This window comes from Vitis vinifera, chromosome 5 (genome assembly GCF_030704535.1).
Source record: "Vitis vinifera cultivar Pinot Noir 40024 chromosome 5, ASM3070453v1".
Taxonomy (NCBI): Eukaryota; Viridiplantae; Streptophyta; class Magnoliopsida; order Vitales; family Vitaceae; genus Vitis; species Vitis vinifera.
In genome coordinates this window covers 2,985,863-3,005,110 of record NC_081809.1, presented here as the reverse complement: position 1 = coordinate 3,005,110, position 19,248 = coordinate 2,985,863, and the positions used below count along the sequence as shown (strand labels likewise).

The 19,248-nt window shown below is 34.4% G+C and overlaps 3 protein-coding genes across 5 annotated transcripts; 1 reads left to right on the top strand and 2 right to left on the bottom strand.

Moving 5' to 3' along the window:
* The first annotated feature begins 10,211 nt into the window (after positions 1 to 10,211).
* Positions 10,212 to 12,099, top strand: LOC100259669 (1,4-dihydroxy-2-naphthoyl-CoA thioesterase 1). The gene is made up of 3 exons (XM_002269922.4): positions 10,212 to 10,708; positions 10,810 to 11,001; positions 11,768 to 12,099. Exons 1-3 carry the CDS (start codon positions 10,535 to 10,537, stop codon positions 11,918 to 11,920), a joined length of 519 nt encoding a protein of 172 aa, XP_002269958.1. The 5' UTR covers positions 10,212 to 10,534; the 3' UTR covers positions 11,921 to 12,099.
* A 779-nt stretch (positions 12,100 to 12,878) lies between these two features.
* LOC100853372 (uncharacterized) lies at positions 12,879 to 13,938 on the bottom strand. 3 transcript variants are annotated; one of them, XM_003631908.4, is made up of 4 exons: positions 13,565 to 13,932; positions 13,435 to 13,485; positions 13,205 to 13,338; positions 12,879 to 13,104 (listed from the first exon to the last, which is right to left on the bottom strand). In XM_003631908.4, the coding sequence occupies exons 1-4, from the start codon at positions 13,808 to 13,810 to the stop codon at positions 13,068 to 13,070; spliced, it is 468 nt and encodes a 155-aa protein (XP_003631956.1). In that variant the 5' UTR covers positions 13,811 to 13,932; the 3' UTR covers positions 12,879 to 13,067. The 3 variants fall into 3 exon arrangements, with proteins under 3 accessions (XP_003631956.1, XP_010649706.1, XP_059592756.1); XM_010651404.3 differs by having other exon boundaries at positions 12,879 to 13,338; positions 13,565 to 13,933; XM_059736773.1 differs by lacking the exon at positions 13,435 to 13,485 and having other exon boundaries at positions 12,879 to 13,338; positions 13,565 to 13,938.
* A 1,646-nt stretch (positions 13,939 to 15,584) lies between these two features.
* Positions 15,585 to 18,957, bottom strand: LOC100251117 (aspartic proteinase). Its single transcript, XM_010651402.2, has 14 exons — positions 18,839 to 18,957; positions 18,253 to 18,631; positions 18,108 to 18,168; positions 17,932 to 18,026; positions 17,739 to 17,851; positions 17,477 to 17,645; positions 17,327 to 17,366; positions 17,070 to 17,134; positions 16,851 to 16,964; positions 16,683 to 16,747; positions 16,459 to 16,591; positions 16,255 to 16,374; positions 16,063 to 16,151; positions 15,585 to 15,947 (listed from the first exon to the last, which is right to left on the bottom strand). Exons 2-14 carry the CDS (start codon positions 18,601 to 18,603, stop codon positions 15,860 to 15,862), a joined length of 1,503 nt encoding a protein of 500 aa, XP_010649704.1. The 5' UTR covers positions 18,604 to 18,631; positions 18,839 to 18,957; the 3' UTR covers positions 15,585 to 15,859.
* Positions 18,958 to 19,248: the final 291 nt, after the last annotated feature.

The following is a 19,248-nucleotide window of genomic DNA, read 5'->3' as shown; positions in this document are numbered from 1 at the left end:
CCCGTACACATTTTCTTTTCCTTTTTTTTGAAGGGTTTGCTCTTGTGTTCAATTACTTAGGACATAAGAGTAGATGATAAAGTGGGACTAAATTTAACTGGGTCTCCTGTTTTTCTTGCTCAAGTGTTTGATAAAACTCGTACCTATTCCACTGAAAATTATACTGTATACATGATTAAATCTCTCAACTAGTCTACAAATTAATAATAAGTTATATGCAATCTTGATCTTTCAAGTGTCCCTTTCAAATAAGCCTTTTGCTCATTTAATATGCCCACACTATGAGATTACTACAGATTAGAGAAGCATAATATCTAGATAAACTACTAAACAATTAAAAGAGAGAGAGAGAGAGAGAGAGAGAGAGTTTGAACAAGAATATAAGGATGTAAAAATCATTGAATGGGTACATGCATGGAGAAGGAACCAATGAGGGTATAGGTATAAAATACCAAAGGTTCGTTGGTTGGTATGGCTTTTTTTTTTTGTGAGAAGGCATAATGATATGTAGCTCTTGACAACATAAAGGGTGAAAAGGAAATGTAAGCAATGGGGTTGTTGGGGAAGGGATTGGGGTGAGATTTCAAAAGGAAGGAGAGAGAGAGAGAGAGAGAGGTGGGGTGGGGGTCGGAGGAGCGCCTATAGCTAAGAATTGCTAGTAGGAGTACCATAGTCCATAACAGACTCGTGAAATAGTGGGAATGAAAAGGTGGAAGATGGTGGGGGCTTAATACCAGTCGTTTAAGGCTGCACATGGTAGAGCAGCAAAAAGGATCTCAAAAGGGATCTCTAGTCTAAAAAGGTGACTCCCCAATACGCAAAAAGTAGATGGCCCTTCTTCCATTTGCATGTGGGTAAACAAAAAGAAACACTGTACAACCACAATTGATGGTTAATTTTAGCCAAGCTTGGAGTATATTCATTGTTTCACCTAACAGAAAATGGCAGAGGTGGTATGTGTAGAAATGGAATCCTCATTGAGTTAGTACAACTAGCATCTGGGCTGTCGTGCTTAAGCACAAAATCCTTTCCCCCTAGGTTTAAGGCTTGCTTTATGGTGTCTGCTTTGTTAAGGCTAGCCATGAGTTGGAGGCCATAAGCATTAGGTTCCCTCACCATTATAAAGAACCTGGTTTTCAGTGTCCATATACAGCAGGCGATACGACTTCCTCCTCAGATTTTCAGTGGTTAAAATTATGCCTCATAAGCACTTTGTCTAAACCTATTGAAAATGAAGTGCTAGGCTTACCAACATGTACTATATAGCAAGTATGGAAGAACAAAATTGGGTAGAGCACAGGAAGTTTTAACATAGTTCGCCTGGCATCCAATTACCAAAAGTAGCTCAATGAAAGGCAAGAACTACAATATGTTTCAACTGTAACCCTTGGGCATTTTTGTTGCTGTACTGTTTCTGACTGTCAAAAGTTAGACTCCTGTTTTGTCCTCTTTAGAGCACAAAACCTAATGCTTTTGGGGATTGAGAATAGGAACAAGGAATAAAATGCCAAAAGCAAGGAGAGAATGGGGTCACAGGACATGATTGAAAGGAATGATAAAGAACTAGGGTTGTTCAGTATCTTTTCAAATGTTTTCTACATCAAAATCCTATGTTAATTGTCTCTTTCTCTCACTCCACTCTTTGCATTTATATTTGCATGTAAATTACATTTATAAATTGTTGGGAGAGTATTAGTGCATACATACTTGATTGTGGATATCATGCTTTGTTGAAAAATTGTTGGAAGATAAGTTTATTGATATTGAGAAATTCTAAGGTTTGGTAATCTTTGACGGAATTTTTTTTTTGTTTTTTTCTGTTCAACAACACCTATTCACCCCCTCTAAGTACAGTACATTATTGAGATTCACCTTTCAGATCTATCCGGTAGAAGGAAGAACATTATTGAGGGTCAAGTGTTGGCCCTTGGATTTTTGGCTGTTCAAGGATGGCACTTAGTTAGCTGCAAATCATGAAGGACAGGCATGGAAGGAAGAACATGACATTTGTCTAACTGTTGCTTTAATCCTGATAAGAACCTTGTAACTCAGTCCAAAATTAAAAATATAGATTCAACGATCATAATATCTTAATTTATGATTAGAAGTGGTAAAAGAGAAAAAGCCAATGGAAAGAAGAAAGAGAGATGAGGAGGCCTGAACAAAAAACTTTCTTTACATTATTGTAGTTCACAAACAGAGGATCACGCCTCAAGTAAATCACTACAGAGAAAAGTGGGGGAAAATAGAAGATCACAAATAATAGAAGAATAAGCTGGTTCATGCAACAGAGTTTGAGATGCTGCGCTGCATATTTAAACTACAAGAGTTTGAGGATCAGAGACCCGAGTTGCATAGAATTTGGCAATGAATTCTGAGGCTTTCCTGTCAATACCGGGTTCAGCTACCCAACCGTGTCTGTCTTCATCACTAGGACATATTCTTCTCCCATAATTGCCTGATTCGTCCCATGTGTCGTCCCAGCCGGGTGAACAGCAGGCCTTGAAAATGCTGAATATGGAGAAGAAAGACGACTTCTTCTGCCTGTTGTTCCCTGCCATGGCTCTTTTTCGATGTTGTATGCTCACCATGCCATGAAATCTTGAATTTATAGGCACAGGAGCCATAGAATGCTGACCCCACCAAGATTCTTGACTACTCCATTAAAATGGATGGTCGAAATGGACTGAAATGACTTGTCTGCCGGGGATATCATGGTGGTAAAACTTGGACAAGGCATAAATATTATTGTCCTCCACTTTTGTACTTGACCACGCCAGTACCCTCTGGTGCTTCATCCCCCAACTTTGTCATGGTTCCCTTCACTTTCCTTCCCATGAAAACTATATTGCTTAATCCTCCTGATAATAATGAATCTTTCATTATTTTATTTTCATGTAATAAGCTATTTGATGATAAAAAATAAAACAAATACATTGAATTGATTGCCTTCTCATGAACACATTTAAGTAAGATAATTTAAATCAAGGGAGTTTTGACGCCTTAGACTACCGTATATTTGATTATGCCATCAAAGATTTCCTACGTCGATCTGGTCAAAAACTACAAACACCATTGTCATGATAGCCCCGGGTGGGGTGGGTTCAATCAAAATGCCTAGCAATTTAGTCTGGCTACCAACTCTAGCATACTGCTAGCTGTAACGATCGTACGCACCCGAGGGCCAGATGATTGTAGTAAAACTTGGAAGATGGCACCTGTCTATGTTTAGGCATTATTTGATTAATCTTTTTAGACCATATCTTGTTAAAGTGTTAAATTATGGAGATATTGGTATTATATGAAGGCAAAAGACCAGCAAGTTACTTCTATTACTTAACCACTTCCTTCAGATTCCTTGACCAAGTCATCAGCCTGAAGCAAGTTTTTTACAATTTGTATCATTTACAGGGAAAAGTTCCATACTATATATATATATATATATATATATATATGAGTTCCCTTTTGGAAAGAGAGCAAAGGAAGGGTCCTCGAAGATACAAAGATAGAAATTTTGTGAGTGCTGTTCTCTTTTCTTATTTTTTCTTTTCTTTTCCCCCTCTCTATATGAGCTTTTGCTTGAAGGCATTGGCTGGTAAGGGCAAGAATTTTCAAAGAAAGTCCCCACACCTGTTCTCCCAGCAGTGCATTCAAGCTGTCTACCTTTCAGGCATCTAAAGGAAACCCAAACTGGAGGCAGAGTTTGGCATGCCAAGCATGATCTCTCTTAGTCTCTTTTGCCTTTAGCATGTCTCTTTAGTCATTAATTAATGCTTTCTTCTTGTAATGGTATTAGTTGTATTAGTATTCTTAGTGCTATTTTATTAGAATGAGAATATAATAACTTAAAAGCCTGGAAGTGTTAGGTCGATTAAAGCGGTCCGGGCACCAAGACAATGTTATTGACAATGCTATCTAACACGTGACGATCCATAATATTCCAAACTACCTAGTTAATTAGGTAATCCTCCATAATCTAAGCTCACATTATTGGTGGTCTTCCTTCACTGATTCTCTAGAGAGGTTTGTTTCACACTGACTCAACTAAATGTGGTTCAGCCTTGAGTTTGGACCAGGGCCTTAGTCCAAGCAGTATGATCTTAATAGGCAAGTTAAACCTAAACACCAAGCTGAGCCACTATTGCCAAGATGGCATGGGCAAAATTTTGTGGTTCAGCCGTTTTCTGAAGCAAACCTTTTTCACTCTCTGTGGTAGTCATCTCATGCCCCATCAGCCCATCTCATGCTTGTTATTACAGTGAACATGTTGCCGGTTTCCAATGGGCCAACCTCTTTGGTTCTAAAGCATTTAGATCAGTATGGACGCCGCCCAGATCCAGCAAAAAGGTTGGCTGTCCAACTAAAGATTCAAGCACAAGCCTGACTACCTATATCAATCAGATAGCAAAAAATCCTATGATATGCTCCCTCCTATGTGGGAAGATCATGTGTTCCCACATCACACTACCCCATTTATTCTCATAGCTAACTGCCATTTTCCTAAGGAAAGTAGTTTATTTGGCATTTGACTGACAATAAGAAGATTTGCAATCATCTTAGTGTGAAGAACCAGATGAAATGGGCATCTGCCTTTGAAAATAGTAAGTAACAATTGTGTTTTCAACCCATAAGGGTTGATAATTAAGATAAAGTCCTCTAACCACCCATAATTGATGATAAGGATATGAGATAATAATTAACAAAAATACCCATTTGACTCCTTTTTGTCTTTATTCTACTACTTGCCACTATTCTTTCTTATTTAACCATTTTTTGATTTTTCATTATTTTTTTAAACTCTTTCATAAATAATTGAAAAATTAACATTATTTTTTATTTTTAAATTATAAATAAACAAAAATTATATTAATGATTCAAAAGACTATTTTGGAACATACTTTCTAAAAAAAATATTAACTTAAATAAATAAAAATTATCTTTTACATTTATTTTTATCTTTTACCTTTTAGAAGTAAATAATTTAATGATTAAAATACCATTTAAAATAAATATATTCACTATTTTAATTTTTTTTATACTAAAAAGTATTTTAAAGTTTTTTTTTACTATTATAAAATAAAAAGTTTAATTTTTTTTAAATCTTCTTCCTTCTTTATTTTAATAACTTTTTGAACATGACTTTTAGTAATAAGTTTTATGAAATGTTACAAATTTGTTTATTAAGGATTTTTTTTTTAATGATTTGAATTAATTGAAAATTTATTAAAATAAGAAAAAGAAAAATAAATAAAGAGGATGGATGGAGAGTTTTTATTTTAAGTACTCAATTAAAATGTTTTCATATGACCTAATTTTAGAAGTGGATTATTATGGACCCCACATTTCCACTCGTGTTTTCCACTCAATGGCGAGCTCGGTTTTATTTGAGAAATAATTTATTAAAAGATGACTTGGAGTCGCCACTTATTTTTGTTCTATTTTTAAAAGGTAAACAAAATAAGAAAGAAAACCCTAAGTGCGACTCCTTATTTTGGAAAAAATGATCTGTGAAAAAACCGGATCAGGCTCAAGGGTCAGGTTACTTATCGGGAAGGTACGGTAAAGACCGTGACACCCCTTTAAGTCCCTAAAGTCAGGTCTCTACTAATAGAATAAAGCTGATGTGACAATTGATGTAGAAATCAATGAATACCAAAGATGATCATGCACATGAGGGAATCAAAACACTCAATAAAGAATCGACTGAAGTGATAACGAGGCATACCTTGGCATCAATCGATCAATGCGCTATCAAGAAAGAGGGTTAGTACACAATTAAAAGGATAATCTCATGCATGTCATAGAGCAGAATGAATCAATCATGTGTGATAATCATATCAATCCATCAATCAATCACAAAATCACTTATGTAGGGCCTCCACCAAAGCCCGTTTATTTTGTATGAATTAATGTCACAGATTCCATTATTCCGGAATTATGAAAAATTCATTCATGTTTACTAAAAGAAAGAGGAGTAGAAGATTGTTTGAAAACCAGAGTGGAATTAAAACTATTTGAGAGAAAATCGGATTTTTAAAATTTATTTGAAAAATTGGAATCTCGAAGATTATTTGAAAATTGGAGTTTTAGAGTTTATTTGAAAATCAGACTTTTAGAAATTAAATGTGAGAATGAGAATTTTAGAAATTAAATTTGAAAGATATTGGAATTTTGAAAATGATTTGAGAGTTCGGGATTTTGAAAAATCAAATTACGACAATTGGGACCTTGGGAATTAAATTTTGAAAGAAATCAGAATTGAAAGTTATTTGAGAAGCAGAAACTATGAAAATTGAATTATAAAAGTTGGAAGATTTGGAAATCATTCGAAGGTAGGATTTTTAGAAATAATGAATAAAATAAAAGTAATAATGATAATAATAAGTAACGGGATAAATACGAGGATTGGAGCATGGGAAACTGAAAATTAAGTTCGGAAATTAGAGAATTGGAATTTCAGAAAACTAAATTTGGAAATCGGAATTTTGAGGAACTATTTAAAGACGGAATTTTAAATAAATGAATAGGTGAATAAATAAATGAATGGAATAATGATGACGAAGTAGTAATGATTGGATAAATAATTGCGGAAGTTAGGGGTTTCGGAAATCGGAGATTGGACTTAGGGATTGGAAATTTGATGAATTATTTAGAAATGAGATTTTAAATAAGTGGATAAGTGGATAAATGAATAAGTAAATGAACGGAATGATAACGATGGCGAAATAATAAAGATCAAGTAAATAATTGTGAAAAATGGAATTTTTAGATATTGGAGATTAAAACTTATAGATTGAAAATTTAAGAAATTATTTAGAGATGAGATCTTTGGTACATGAATAACTGAATAAATAAATGGATGAGATAACATTAATAACGAAAATAATCATTAAACAGCGGTATATGAACTATGGAGTTTTTGAGATTGGAAATTAAATTTGGAAGTCGGATTCTGAAGAATTAAATTTTAATGATTGAAATAAATAAATAAATATGGAATAATAATGCTAATTAACAAAAATAATATTTAAACGAATAAAAAATGAGTAGTGGAATTGTATTACACTAACTGTACAAGGAAAATGTATTAAGTGTACAAAGGCGTACAAGGGCACCATTTGTGAAAGATTGTAATAAATTATGAATCATTCCTTTATTTTTCTTATCACTCATGAATTGTGCATATTATGAATCATTCCTTTATTTTTCTTATCACTCATGAATTGTGCATATATATCATGCACTTTATTTAATTCTCGCATGAAAATTCCAATACTTTCTCCAATAATTATATTTGGGGAAATTTTTTTTGACATTAAGTCATCCACCATCTTTCATACTAAACTATTGGAAATATGGTTAAACACTTCTATGTGGACATGGACACATAACTTAGGAATGATATGAAATTTATGTCATTGTACAAGGGTATTACACTAACTGTACAAGAAAAATGTACTAATTGTACAAAGGTGTACAAGATTACCCTTTATGAATTATTTTAATCAATTCTAAACCACTTTTTTTATTTTCCTTATCACCCAAGGATTATACATCTATGTCATGCATTTTATTTAATTCTCGCATGGAAATTCTAATATTTTCCCTAATAATGATATTTGGGGAAAAAAAAATTGATCCTCGGTCATCCACCATTTTCTTAACCAAACCATTGAAAATATGATTAATACACCTACATGAACATATAACTTATGAGAAATATGAAATTTATGTCATTGTACAAAGGTATTATACTAACTGTATAAGGGAAATGTGCTAAGTGTACAAGGATATACAAGGCTCCTAATAGGTTTTGTAAATTTTTTAAACAACTTGAATTTGACATTAAGACAATTATTGATAGTTTTTTTTTTTCCTTTTTTTACCAAACTATATCATTAAGACATTCCCTACAAAAATTAACACATAAGAAATAAAATTAAAATCAATCATGTTTGAATTGTTCATTACAAGTAAACTAAATGAAAAATATATTTTTACTATTTTGCCTTTATAAACATAATTTCATTGTTATCAGTAGAGATTAAAAAAATCATATTTAAATGGAATTAAAAATAAACAAAAATTATTTTTATTTTTTAAATCATTAATTTAAATTATGAAATTAGTTTTAAAATTAAAAATATTTGTTACAATTAGGGGGTGTTTGGTACAGGGGAATAGGGAGTGGGAATAGACATCTCATTCTTTTTCTCTCTTATTCCTATGTTTGAATAAATGTTAAGAAGACGAAAATGAAATAAAAAATTATTCAGGTAGAAATCAAATTCAACTTATAAGTCGGATTTGCATTCATCAAAAGTAGGTGGTATTCTGATTCTTTAAACCCATTTGATAATATAAAATAACCTAAATTACTATTTTACCTTCTTATCTCATTCTTCAAGCCCGATGTTTATCTTCTTTGCAAAGGTAGAGACCCATTCATCATCCACTTCTTATCTTCTTTGCAAAGTTAGAGACCCACTCATCATCCAATTCTCTACAACTAGTGATTCTTCCATGACGTTTAGAAAAAAATTTTCAATTTCTAATTTCTAGGGTTTTGGATGTTCATTTTGATAAAAAAATAAAAATAAAAATAAAAATGAATATTTAAAAATTTTTAAGGTTATGAATTTTATCGCATATGATACTTGTTGAAAATTAGAATTATTTTATTTCCTCTTTTGAAAATAGGAAAAACATTTGCTAGCTTTGAAAATTTAAATATATATATATATATATATTTGTAAAATATAATTTTATAACTACTTAAGTATGAAAAATTATTCAAAATTTTAATAAAAATAATAATTGAATATTTTTACATTAGGATTATATGATTTTTTATGGTTAATTTTTTATTTATTGAGTATATATATATATTTTTAGTCTTATTATTTAATAACAAAAAATCTCTCAAATTTTATTTTTTAAAACTAAAAAAAATTATTTTAAATTATATGTAAGGATATTATTGTAAATTTATTTTTTTTTCATTTCCATTCTTATTATTATCAAATATTAGAATGGAAACAAATAATCATTTCAATCTTGCATTCCTAAGTTCATCCAAATGCTAGAAATGGAATCATTAAATTCATTTCATTCCATTAAGAAATAGGAATGGAAACAAAATATTCATTTCCATTCCTTATTCCGACGTACCAAACACCCCCTTATAGTTTTGAAGATTTTATGATTTTTATCTTATTACTTTGAAAAAATTGTTTTAATAAGAAAATATTTATTTTTATGATTTTAAATATTTAAATATTTATTAAAAAATATTTAGGATTAGTATGGAGAGGAATTAGGTAATTTTGGAATTGAGAAATTTTGAATATTTTGAAGACTTTAATTCGGTCAATTATCCTATTTACACTTTCAATATTATTGAAAGGTTGGTAAATTAGTATTAAATATATATATATATATATACACACATATGTGAGTGTTTATATTATTTTCGAAATAATAAACACCATGTATCTAATTTGTAAGTTAGAAAAAAAATTGATAATATTTTATGAGGTATTTAAAAAGTATTTATTATATATTTTATAAATTTGAAAAAATATAATATTTGATGATACCTAATTTACAAGTAAGAACAAATAAATAATACTAATATTTTATGAGGTGTTTAAAAATTATTTAATATATATGAGAAATAATATAAGTTTGAAAAAAAGAATAATATTTATTATATATTATGTAAGTTTTCAACATATTTAAAAAATAGTTATTATATATTATGTAAGTTTGAAAAAAAAAAATTGATGAGGTATTTAAAAGTTATTTACTTCAAAAATATATTTGGTAATAATAATTTTTAACCATTTTTATATTCAATTTGATGAAGAAAAATTATTCAAGTTGATTCCATTATTAAATAACGGAGAGGGTAAAATAGTCAAAGAGAAAATGAAAAATGTGAGATGAATGGTTAGTTTTTTCGTTTAATAGTAAATGATATTTTAGGAATTAATGAAAGACAATATCTTTTATCTTAATTTTTATATTTTATTTGGATTTTGAATTTAAATATGAATAATATATAGAGTAAATGTTAATTTTTTATTTCAATTAGATCCAAAATAGTCGGTATTAAATATTAATAATATAATATCAGAAACGTGGGCAGATGTCAGATGATCTTTTCTTTTTCTTGAAAAAAATATTAAATATTTAATGGTGTGATGACTATCTAAAATGTAAATAAAGAAGAATTGAAGGAGGGGAGGACGGGTTTGCCCAATTGTGGCAGAGAGAGAAGAGGCGTGGAGAGAGGCCAACTACCGCGTTGTTTTGTTTCTGGTGTGCATAGAATTCTACCATTGCACCTAACCCCTGCACTAGGCAGTAGGCCCACCTTATACAGCAAATGTACAGAACTAACCCTTATCATTTCTGAAATAAGAGCGTGGTTATCATCATCCTCCCCACGAGAGAAAAAAATGTCTTGGTTTTGGAGAGAAGAGTGGTGGTGAATCCGGTGATCATAGTCATCCAAGAGAAGGGGAGAACGATGGAGAGTCAGAGTCAGAGTCAGAGTCAGAGCCTGAGCCAGAGCCAGGGCCAGAACCCCTCCAATAAGACAGCTATTTTGGATGCTCCCATACACGCCATGGGTTTCCAGCTTGAGGAAATATCCCCAACCAAGGTCTCCGGTCGCCTTCCTGTTACCTCCAAGGCTTGCCAGGTTCTTCCTCCTTCCCCCTCCTCCTCCTCCTACTACTACTACCAGTCTGTATGTCCATCTTTCTTTCTACTCTGATTTTTCTGAGAAAAACAAATGGGCAGCCATTTAAGGTGCTACACGGAGGGGTATCGGCGCTGATCGCAGAGGCGCTGGCCAGCATAGGAGCACACATGGCTTCAGGATACAGAAGGGTGGCTGGGATTCACCTCAGCATCAACCACTTGAAGCGTGCGGACCTGGGGGACCTCGTCTATGCAGAAGCCACCCCCGTTAACATCGGCAACACCATCCAGGTACCAGTGCTACCATGATTATCGATCAATTCTTCTGTACCACACACAAACCCCACTCAACGAATGAATGATTTTGGTGATTATTCAATGCCCAATCTGCAAGCTCGCCTTTTTAGTTTCTTCCCTTTAATTATTACATATTTACAACCAACATTTCCCACCTAGTCGGCAACTCCTTTACCACCACACAGACCAATCAAACCTTCGTTGCCTTAATTTTTTTCTCTGCTGACTGCTGACTTTCTTACCTTCACTTTTGCTTTTTTCAATGCCCGACCCACCCCATTGTCCTCTCACTCTATACGACGTCCAACCTTATCAGTTAGGTGTCTTATTCCATCCATCCTTTTTTTCCCATGTTTTTTTTCTGCAATTTATTTAATTTTCAATCACTTGGTAGTAAATTAGCAATTCTAATTTTGTCTGGGAAATAGTTCTAGATGTCACCAAAATATGATATTGATTGAATACATACTATGTATATGTAAGATGCTTTTGTTATTAAGTCAATACTTGGAATCATCATGTGCCTTTTTGGTGAATTATTTTGAATCTCAAGAAAGAGAATGACTTCAGAGGGTAAATATGTAATTATGTTGACCATATTGATCATTTTTTTATTTTCTGAGATCACCCTGGTGTTGAAATGTCTTATGATGGAGCTTTTGCCTTCCCCAGATGGTATTAGCTGGATTGCTATGTTTTCATTTGTTTCTAGTTGTGTGGTTCCATTTGATGACATATGGAGATGCTAATCCTTGAGCAGGTATGGGGCGTCCAGCTCTGGAAGATTGATCCCTCAAACTCAGAAATCAAGACCCTGATTTCATCATCTAGAGTTACTCTTGTATGCAACATGCCGGTGCCGGAGCATGCTAAAGCTGCCGGTGAAATTCTCAAGAAGTTTGCAAAATTATGAGCATCTTGTTAAATGATGGTTTCAGTTGAAGTGTAGTTGTATTCGATCTTTTATGACTTGTTATCTATGGTCAGACCCTGAATAATCTCTGCAAACTGTCCATGGTGCTAAGCTAAAGATGCTTTCATGAATGGACCCATGTATGTAATTACAAAATACGATCTGTTCAGTATTCTCCACATTCAAGAGTTTCAATCACTTAGCAGGAGGGTCAGTCGTCAAAATCAATTTTGTTTCATAAACATACCGCTTTAGACTGTTTTGGCTGGCTTGAATTGCCAGATCAAACAAACCCACCTACCTGCATTTTCCCAATTTTTTTATGAATTAATGTTTAGGTATGGCTCTTAAACTTGAGGTGGGCAACCCAATGGCTTAACCAAACCAGATTTACACTCTTGTTCAAGTGTTAGATTAAATAGTTGTTTGGTAAACCAACTTAATAACTTAAAATTAAAAAATAATTTTAAGTAATAAATAAAAATAATTAAATATCTTTATTTTATCTTTTTATTTATATTTATCTTAATTACATTCACGCTCTTCTTTATTACCCTACAACCTTTATTATTACTCGGTATTTTTTTACTCTAATTATAATTTATGATAATAAATATATCAATTTGATGATTTAAAATAAAATTTAAGTTAATTTTATCAAACAATTTTAATACTTAAAGTAAGAATTAATTAATAAGTTTTTAATCAATAATTTAAGTATAATTTACCAAACTCCGTAAATAAAACAATGTGGATGGGTCACCCTAACATAACTTTTAAAACACGATTGTAGAGTATAATATCAATTTTATATAAGATTTGGCTACCTTCACTAAATACTAATTGGTTTTCAACTACGGTGATTAAAGTTTGATACAACACTAAATACACTAAATATTTCATATGAGATGGTTAAAGTCTAATCCAACACTAAATATGTATCTTGGCACCAGCAACAAAGAAAACTCACCCAAACTTTGTGATTCAAGGTGTTGGACATGAACCAGTAAGAAGTTATGTAGAGGTGGTTATGGCATATAATGGGGATTTACAAATGAGGTTGGAAGTGAAAGCATCATATGGAACCAATTGCAAATTACAATATAGTGAAACCATTTCAACAAGTCAAGCTGTGGAAGGAAGTAGGCTAATTGTTTCTGCCCTTGTTTCCAGATAACTTTTGCCTTGAAAAATGAAATGCAAGACAGAAAATTTAGAAGTTTGAGGAACTACCTACTAGTCAATAGAGATAAGGAAGCAAAGGGAGATGGAGAAAGTGAATACCTGAGATTGGTCAGCTGGTGGGTCAAATCGTTAATCTCGAGTGCTGACAGTCTTAGGGAAAACAAGGTTCCAGGAACCTCTTCTTTGACTACTCTGAGCAACCCATCCATAGAAACTGCCAGTCTTCTAAAAGCCTGAGGGATACCATACCACACACCACACTCTCATACATGTGTACTTATAGATATGTCTGAATCTATGTGGATTGGATGAAAGAAGAGGACACCTACGCTCATAGTTGGGATGGAAATAACAGCCAAGGAGAAAACTGCAGCAAAGGCCTGAATGCGTATGCTTGAATAATCAATCAATCAAGTGGTACAAAAGTGATAAATAAGCATTTTTAGAGATGGGAGTTACCAGGGAGAGGACGAACCAGAGAGAAAGGAGGCCCAATTCAGGGGTAGGATGAGGTGGAAACACCAGGCCTTTCCCCAGGTAAGTGGGAGAACAGAAGGACACCCAGGATTGCCTGGTGGGAATGGTAGTAGGGATGGACTTTGGTTTGTGGGCTTGCAAATTTACACTCTCAGTAACCAAAGAGGCAGCTCTGTGGGGCTTCACTGGATTGGATTGAAGCAGAGAGGATGAGCACAGCAGCAACATGTGTACGCCCTACTCTTTTGGGTCGGCGAGGTAGGCTGGTGTGTGGATATCTGGTCTGTTCCAGAGCCATACGGTTCAAAATTGAGGGCACAGTGGGAAAGAGCCAAAGTGGATGACCATTGCCCATTGCCCCTTGAGTAAATCGTTTTTGTCTTTAGCCACCCCCTTCCACCATGAGCCACTTTCCTTGCGCTTCAGATTTACTTTTCATTGGCATGGTGGGACCCTCTTGGCTCCTTTGCCATCTTCTCTTGTGAGGTTACTGGAACCATGTGATGATGCTGATGCCTCAAATCATTACTGCCTTTTCCTTTTCTCTTCCCTTTTTTTTTTTTTTTTTTTTTTTTTTCCTTTTCTCCCCCCTTTCTTTCCAAATACAGTGTACATGTATGATTATGAACGAGTTTATTTAAGATTTCACACACACCCCCAACCACCATGGTAGTATTAACATGAGCCCTATTCCATGATGGAGAATACTTCTGCAGCCATTGCTACTGACCCTAATTTCTCAGCGGCACTACCTGCACCTATTTCCACCATGACTGCAATTATGTATGTATCACTTTTCCTAGGAATAAGGTGACCATATCAATTTTATATGTTATATCAAAGTCTGAGTATTCTACTAGATAAGTCAATTCAAATCCGATACAAATAATAATCATATCAAAAACATAAAATCAAATACTATTTAATTATTAAATCGGTAATACATTATATATTCAATCAATTTAATAATTAGGTTTTTTATTTAATAATCAGGTTGAGATAAGTATTATATAAATTTATATGATTAATGTTTCAATGAAAGATATTTATGACTCAAATTGATTTATTTATTTAAAAATAAATCAAATATGGGTTAAATAGTTTAAAGTTATAATTAGATTAATCCAATAGATCAATTCGAATCAAAATCATATCATATAAGTGAACCCAAAAACGACTTATTCATTAAACAAGTAATGCAGCTTAACACAAATTTAACCTAAAGTCAATTATCCTCAACTTAAACTCGCAATTTGAGTCATGTTCACAAATAGTATCAAACTTTGTCACCCCTTACCTGTGAAGCCTCAATGTCTAGATGAGGATATCACCACAAACTCCACAATCCCACATGGTAGTACTATAAATTAGAGGATGCTTTGTTCATCTTAATTTGAATAAGCATCAAAAGAATGTTGCCTTGGCTTAGTTTCAAGGGAGAAAACTTGTACCTGTTTGATGTGTAGTTAGATTTTTTTCCTTTTCCAAGAAGAAGAATGGGCTGCAATCAGTAAGTATAAAAATTTAAACTATCTCGCCATGAATCTCTTCATTGGGTTGCATGTAACATCCTACATCGGATAAGGGGGAAGTTTATGACATTATATAAGTATGGACTCCTCGTAACCTAGTAGACGCTTTTTAAAACCGTGAGGGCTCTTTTGGGTCAAAAGCGGACAATATCTACATGATTGGGAGTGGACTTCTTTCCGACTAGTGGTGGTCCATGGGAAAAAAAAGGTATTGGTGCTTTTGTTTTTTTCATGGATAGAAGACATACTGTTGTTGCTTGATGTTTTTGCCGGAGGGTGTCCTATATTGAAGAATAGGTGAAAAATGACATTCCTTCTTTGTTTGAATTGGGGGTTCATCAACAGTGAGTATTGCTGTGCATATATCCTCTGTCTCTCACCATTTATCCTGGCCCTGAGTTTTGTGTCACACTGGGAATGAAAGGGTTGAATGATCAAAGAACATTGTCATCTTCCATCATTGAACCAGATTGAAAAATTGAGAATGATCAAATTTCTATAATTTTCTTTTGGATTGTTACATATAAGAACTTAAATACAGTAACTTGAACGTACAACCTGAAACCAACAAAGCTGAAGACTGCTACCACCATGCATGGGAGAGAGCATGCAAACTGATTCACAAATATATGAATTTACATGGACATACTTGTCGTTTGAGTAACACCCACCCATTATGCCTTTCACCTCACTCACACCATTATCCTGACTACCACAATATTGAAGAAGCGGGGAACTTGAATGATTAAAGAATAGATTTCGCAAAGCCTACTTGAAGATTGCCAAAATCAAAGATTGTGTGGTATGCTCCCAAGAACACATCTCCCAGAACCCTGCAGGCATACCATGCAATAAGGATTTGTAAATACATGAACTGAATTTAGAAATCTCGAGTTATATGTGCCTGCAGGCCTATAGCTGCATCAATGCATAACCATAAAGACATACCAAAGGGGACCATCTGGGCGAGGCACATCCAAAGCAGTAAACCCACTAAGGCAGACAGTGGTACAGTTTACTTCAACTTTAAGAGTATACTGAAAGAAACCATTCAAACAATATGAAAATTTGTCAAATTGGGGGTTTGTGTTTGTTTTGTTCAAAGCTGAAGGAGCTAGCAAGTGATTACTAAAACTTCACCTGTTCTGCAGTGAGGGGAAAGTATTTATCTCCTATAGCGAATGAAATGACTGGCATGGTTGCAAGTGCATCGCAGTTGACAAAGTCTTTTCCGCCCGGATTCGGGAGGTTCTCACACAGCTTTAACATTGAAGAATTAAATTGTTAGCCCTGAAATGCTTATGTCCCTGAAGAACAGAGTTGATGGTGTTTGAAGGAAATCACCTCATTCACATATTGAAACACTTTTTCCTTGGCTTTATGTTCTTTAAGTTGTACTTGGATCCAGAAAGCAATCATCTCACAGAAAGTACATGCAGCATTGTCCCCATTTCCAATCACTGTTTCCATACCAGCACTGCATGAATGGATTCAAATTGGTTTCATTTGGAGGATTGAGGATAAACAAATATATCTGATTACAATGCTCTTAGAATAAAAACCCTTGCCTTGCATTCTTAGTTCCATTATATGCACAGAGTCCAATATCTGAGCATACATTTTCGGGTTGGAACTGCAGACAATAGAAGGGAATTGGATGAGATGGTCCTTCATCAGCTTAAAAAGAAGATGGCTGATCATTACAATGGCTTAAAGAATCAGGAGAAGATACTAACCCCTGAGACCAAGAACTGCCATATCAATCGCCCATACTTATTGACAACATTTTTACAATTGAAGCTCACAATTCCTTCTGCTCCAATGGCATGGTTGATTTGTGTCACAACAGTCTGAAATCAAAGACCTTGTCAGGATGGTTTATAAACATGTAACCTAAAGTAGAATAGAAAGCAATTATATCAAGCTTGAAGAAGTTTCAAGGCATGAAAACATACTGTTGGACCAGCAATCATGGATGTTCCTGTATCCACAATGGCAGCACAGCCTCCCTCACAAAAACCTGAAGATTTTGAACTTGGATAATTGGTGAAAGTTTGTTGTAATTGTGAAAGCCAAAAAGAGAAGAAAATAAACAAAAGTTTTCTAAGGGCTATACTAATTCCCTTAACCTCATGAATCATATAAACAAGTCAGACTAAAAAATGAAATAAGACAATAAACACCATGTGACTTTAGGATGAGATGGAGTCACCTGTTGAAGAGCCTGCAATCAAAATATCTCCCACCTCAATCTGGAAAGATAGATGATCAGGTATCAGGTATCAGCCCCATTAACCGAATTGGTAGAAGAAGAAACTAAATAATCTTCATGGGAGTGTAGCAAGTTTTAAAACAGTCATACCTGCCAGTAATCCTTCCTGGTAATTGGGACAAAAGTATGATCACCCATAAAGTGCCTCCAATCAACGCCACCAAAAATAACTTCACCTCCTATCTTTGCCTTTGGATCTCGATTGAGCCAAAAGGAGACGATTTCCATGCTTACAAGGCTTTGTTGCACCATATTGTACCTGTAACCCCACATCAATTCAAAAGTAAAGGAGGATAATCAAATTATACCTAATAAGAAACGAAGTTACAGTCTAATAGAGAAAAAACAGTACCAAATTGGTGGAATTTTTCCAACAGATGCGTTCTGAAATCCAAGCCCAAGTATGCCATCAAACTGAGCAAGCGAGAATGCAAAAAGCCCTTCTTTTGTGGCCTCAGTGAACACCTGAACAACTGTAAATGTCAAAAATGAAGCTACCAAAGCATAAACAAATGTAGATTATGAAGCCACACTCAATAACCCACCTGATTTTTTATCACAATTTCCCCAATCTGCACATGGTCTTGGCTGAAGAAGCCAGAAATGGACCCAGAGCCATAATTGATTTTGCAATGTCTTCCTATATCAGAAGCAACAAATATATTGATCAGAAGCCTTATTATGTATACATAAGATGAAGAAATTCTTGGAAATAAATTACCATTCTTGGAATATGTCCTGGACAGCACAGCTCTGTACCTAGCATGGAAATAGCAAGCAATCTGCATGGAGTAACGTTTTACAAAGAAATTCAATTGAGCCAAAGGAGCATCAAACACTTTCTATTCACTGTAGCTCGTACTTACAGAAAAGTAGCATTTTGAGGAGGGGACCCAGAGATTGGAGCTGCCTGTATCGAAGACAACCGAGAAGGTTTGTGGAGGAGAACCAATGCCAATCTCTCCATAGTATTGAGCATCCATATAGTTCTTTAAGTATACTGTATTCGCTTTCGGATAATTATCGTCGACTTTACCCAGGCCTTGGGCATGAAAACCATTCCCTCTCGTGATTCTTGCAGCATGAAGCCTGGCAAGGTCCAATGGCTTCTTCTTCAGACCAATCCTCACCAACCCATCAGAGGAATCATCCAGAGCTAAGCAGCACGCCCAAGCCCATAACAAACAGTTGGCTACCAGAATATACTTCAGCCTCATGACCACACAGTTGGATCACTGGTTGAAACTGAAAAGCAAGCACAATCACGAAATAAAAAAGGAATAGCAGCCTAATTATCCCCGCAAATGCCTGGTTTTTTCGACGAAGACTACTTCCATTACTTCCTAATTATCAAAACGAAACTGGGTTTTTTGCATTTAAGCACATGATCCGGATACAAGAAAACATATATAGTTGATGATGATGGGCAGTGAAGAGAGAATTCAAACGTACCTCTTACTCGAGTTCAGGGTAGAGGGAGAAGTTGCGAGACACGGACTGGGAGTATCGATGTCAGATACCTTGATTTATGTAACACAGTTTTTGATGTGGAAGATGGGCTGCTTATGATTGTGGCTGCGCCGGTTCCATGCAACTGAGTGACAAGGCTACCCTCGTGTTGGCGAAGCTACCACGTAATTTCTGGGAAGTTAGAGAGGTATGAAACACTCCAAAATTATAAGAGTAGTGTGAGAGACTCCTTTCTTTGTACTGTACGTCCGTCCAATTTAGAAGGCAGATTCAACTTCCGTTCGAGGGTGCCTGTCATCAATCATGTTGTATGCACTTGAAGATGTTTGAGCCAAAAATTGGTCACTGGCTGCCACACGGCAGGCTAAGATATCATCAACAAATAACCAACG

Coding starts and splice junctions, on each gene's coding strand:
- LOC100259669 (XM_002269922.4), top strand. CDS start 10,535: ATGGAGAGTCAGAGTCAGAGTCAGAGTCAGAGCCTGAGCCAGAGCCAG. Junction 10,709..10,809: donor TTACCTCCAAGGCTTGCCAG/GTTCTTCCTCCT, acceptor ACAAATGGGCAG/CCATTTAAGGTGCTACACGG. Junction 11,002..11,767: donor ACATCGGCAACACCATCCAG/GTACCAGTGCTA, acceptor ATCCTTGAGCAG/GTATGGGGCGTCCAGCTCTG.
- LOC100853372 (XM_010651404.3), bottom strand. CDS start 13,810: ATGTTGCTGCTGTGCTCATCCTCTCTGCTTCAATCCAATCCAGTGAAG. Junction 13,486..13,564: donor TCTGGTTCGTCCTCTCCCTG/GTAACTCCCATC, acceptor ATACGCATTCAG/GCCTTTGCTGCAGTTTTCTC. Junction 13,339..13,434: donor TTTCCATCCCAACTATGAGC/GTAGGTGTCCTC, acceptor GGTATCCCTCAG/GCTTTTAGAAGACTGGCAGT.
- LOC100251117 (XM_010651402.2), bottom strand. CDS start 18,603: ATGAGGCTGAAGTATATTCTGGTAGCCAACTGTTTGTTATGGGCTTGG. Junction 18,169..18,252: donor CCTCAAAATGCTACTTTTCT/GTAAGTACGAGC, acceptor TACTCCATGCAG/ATTGCTTGCTATTTCCATGC. Junction 16,748..16,850: donor GGCAGTTCTTGGTCTCAGGG/GTTAGTATCTTC, acceptor TATTGTCTGCAG/TTCCAACCCGAAAATGTATG.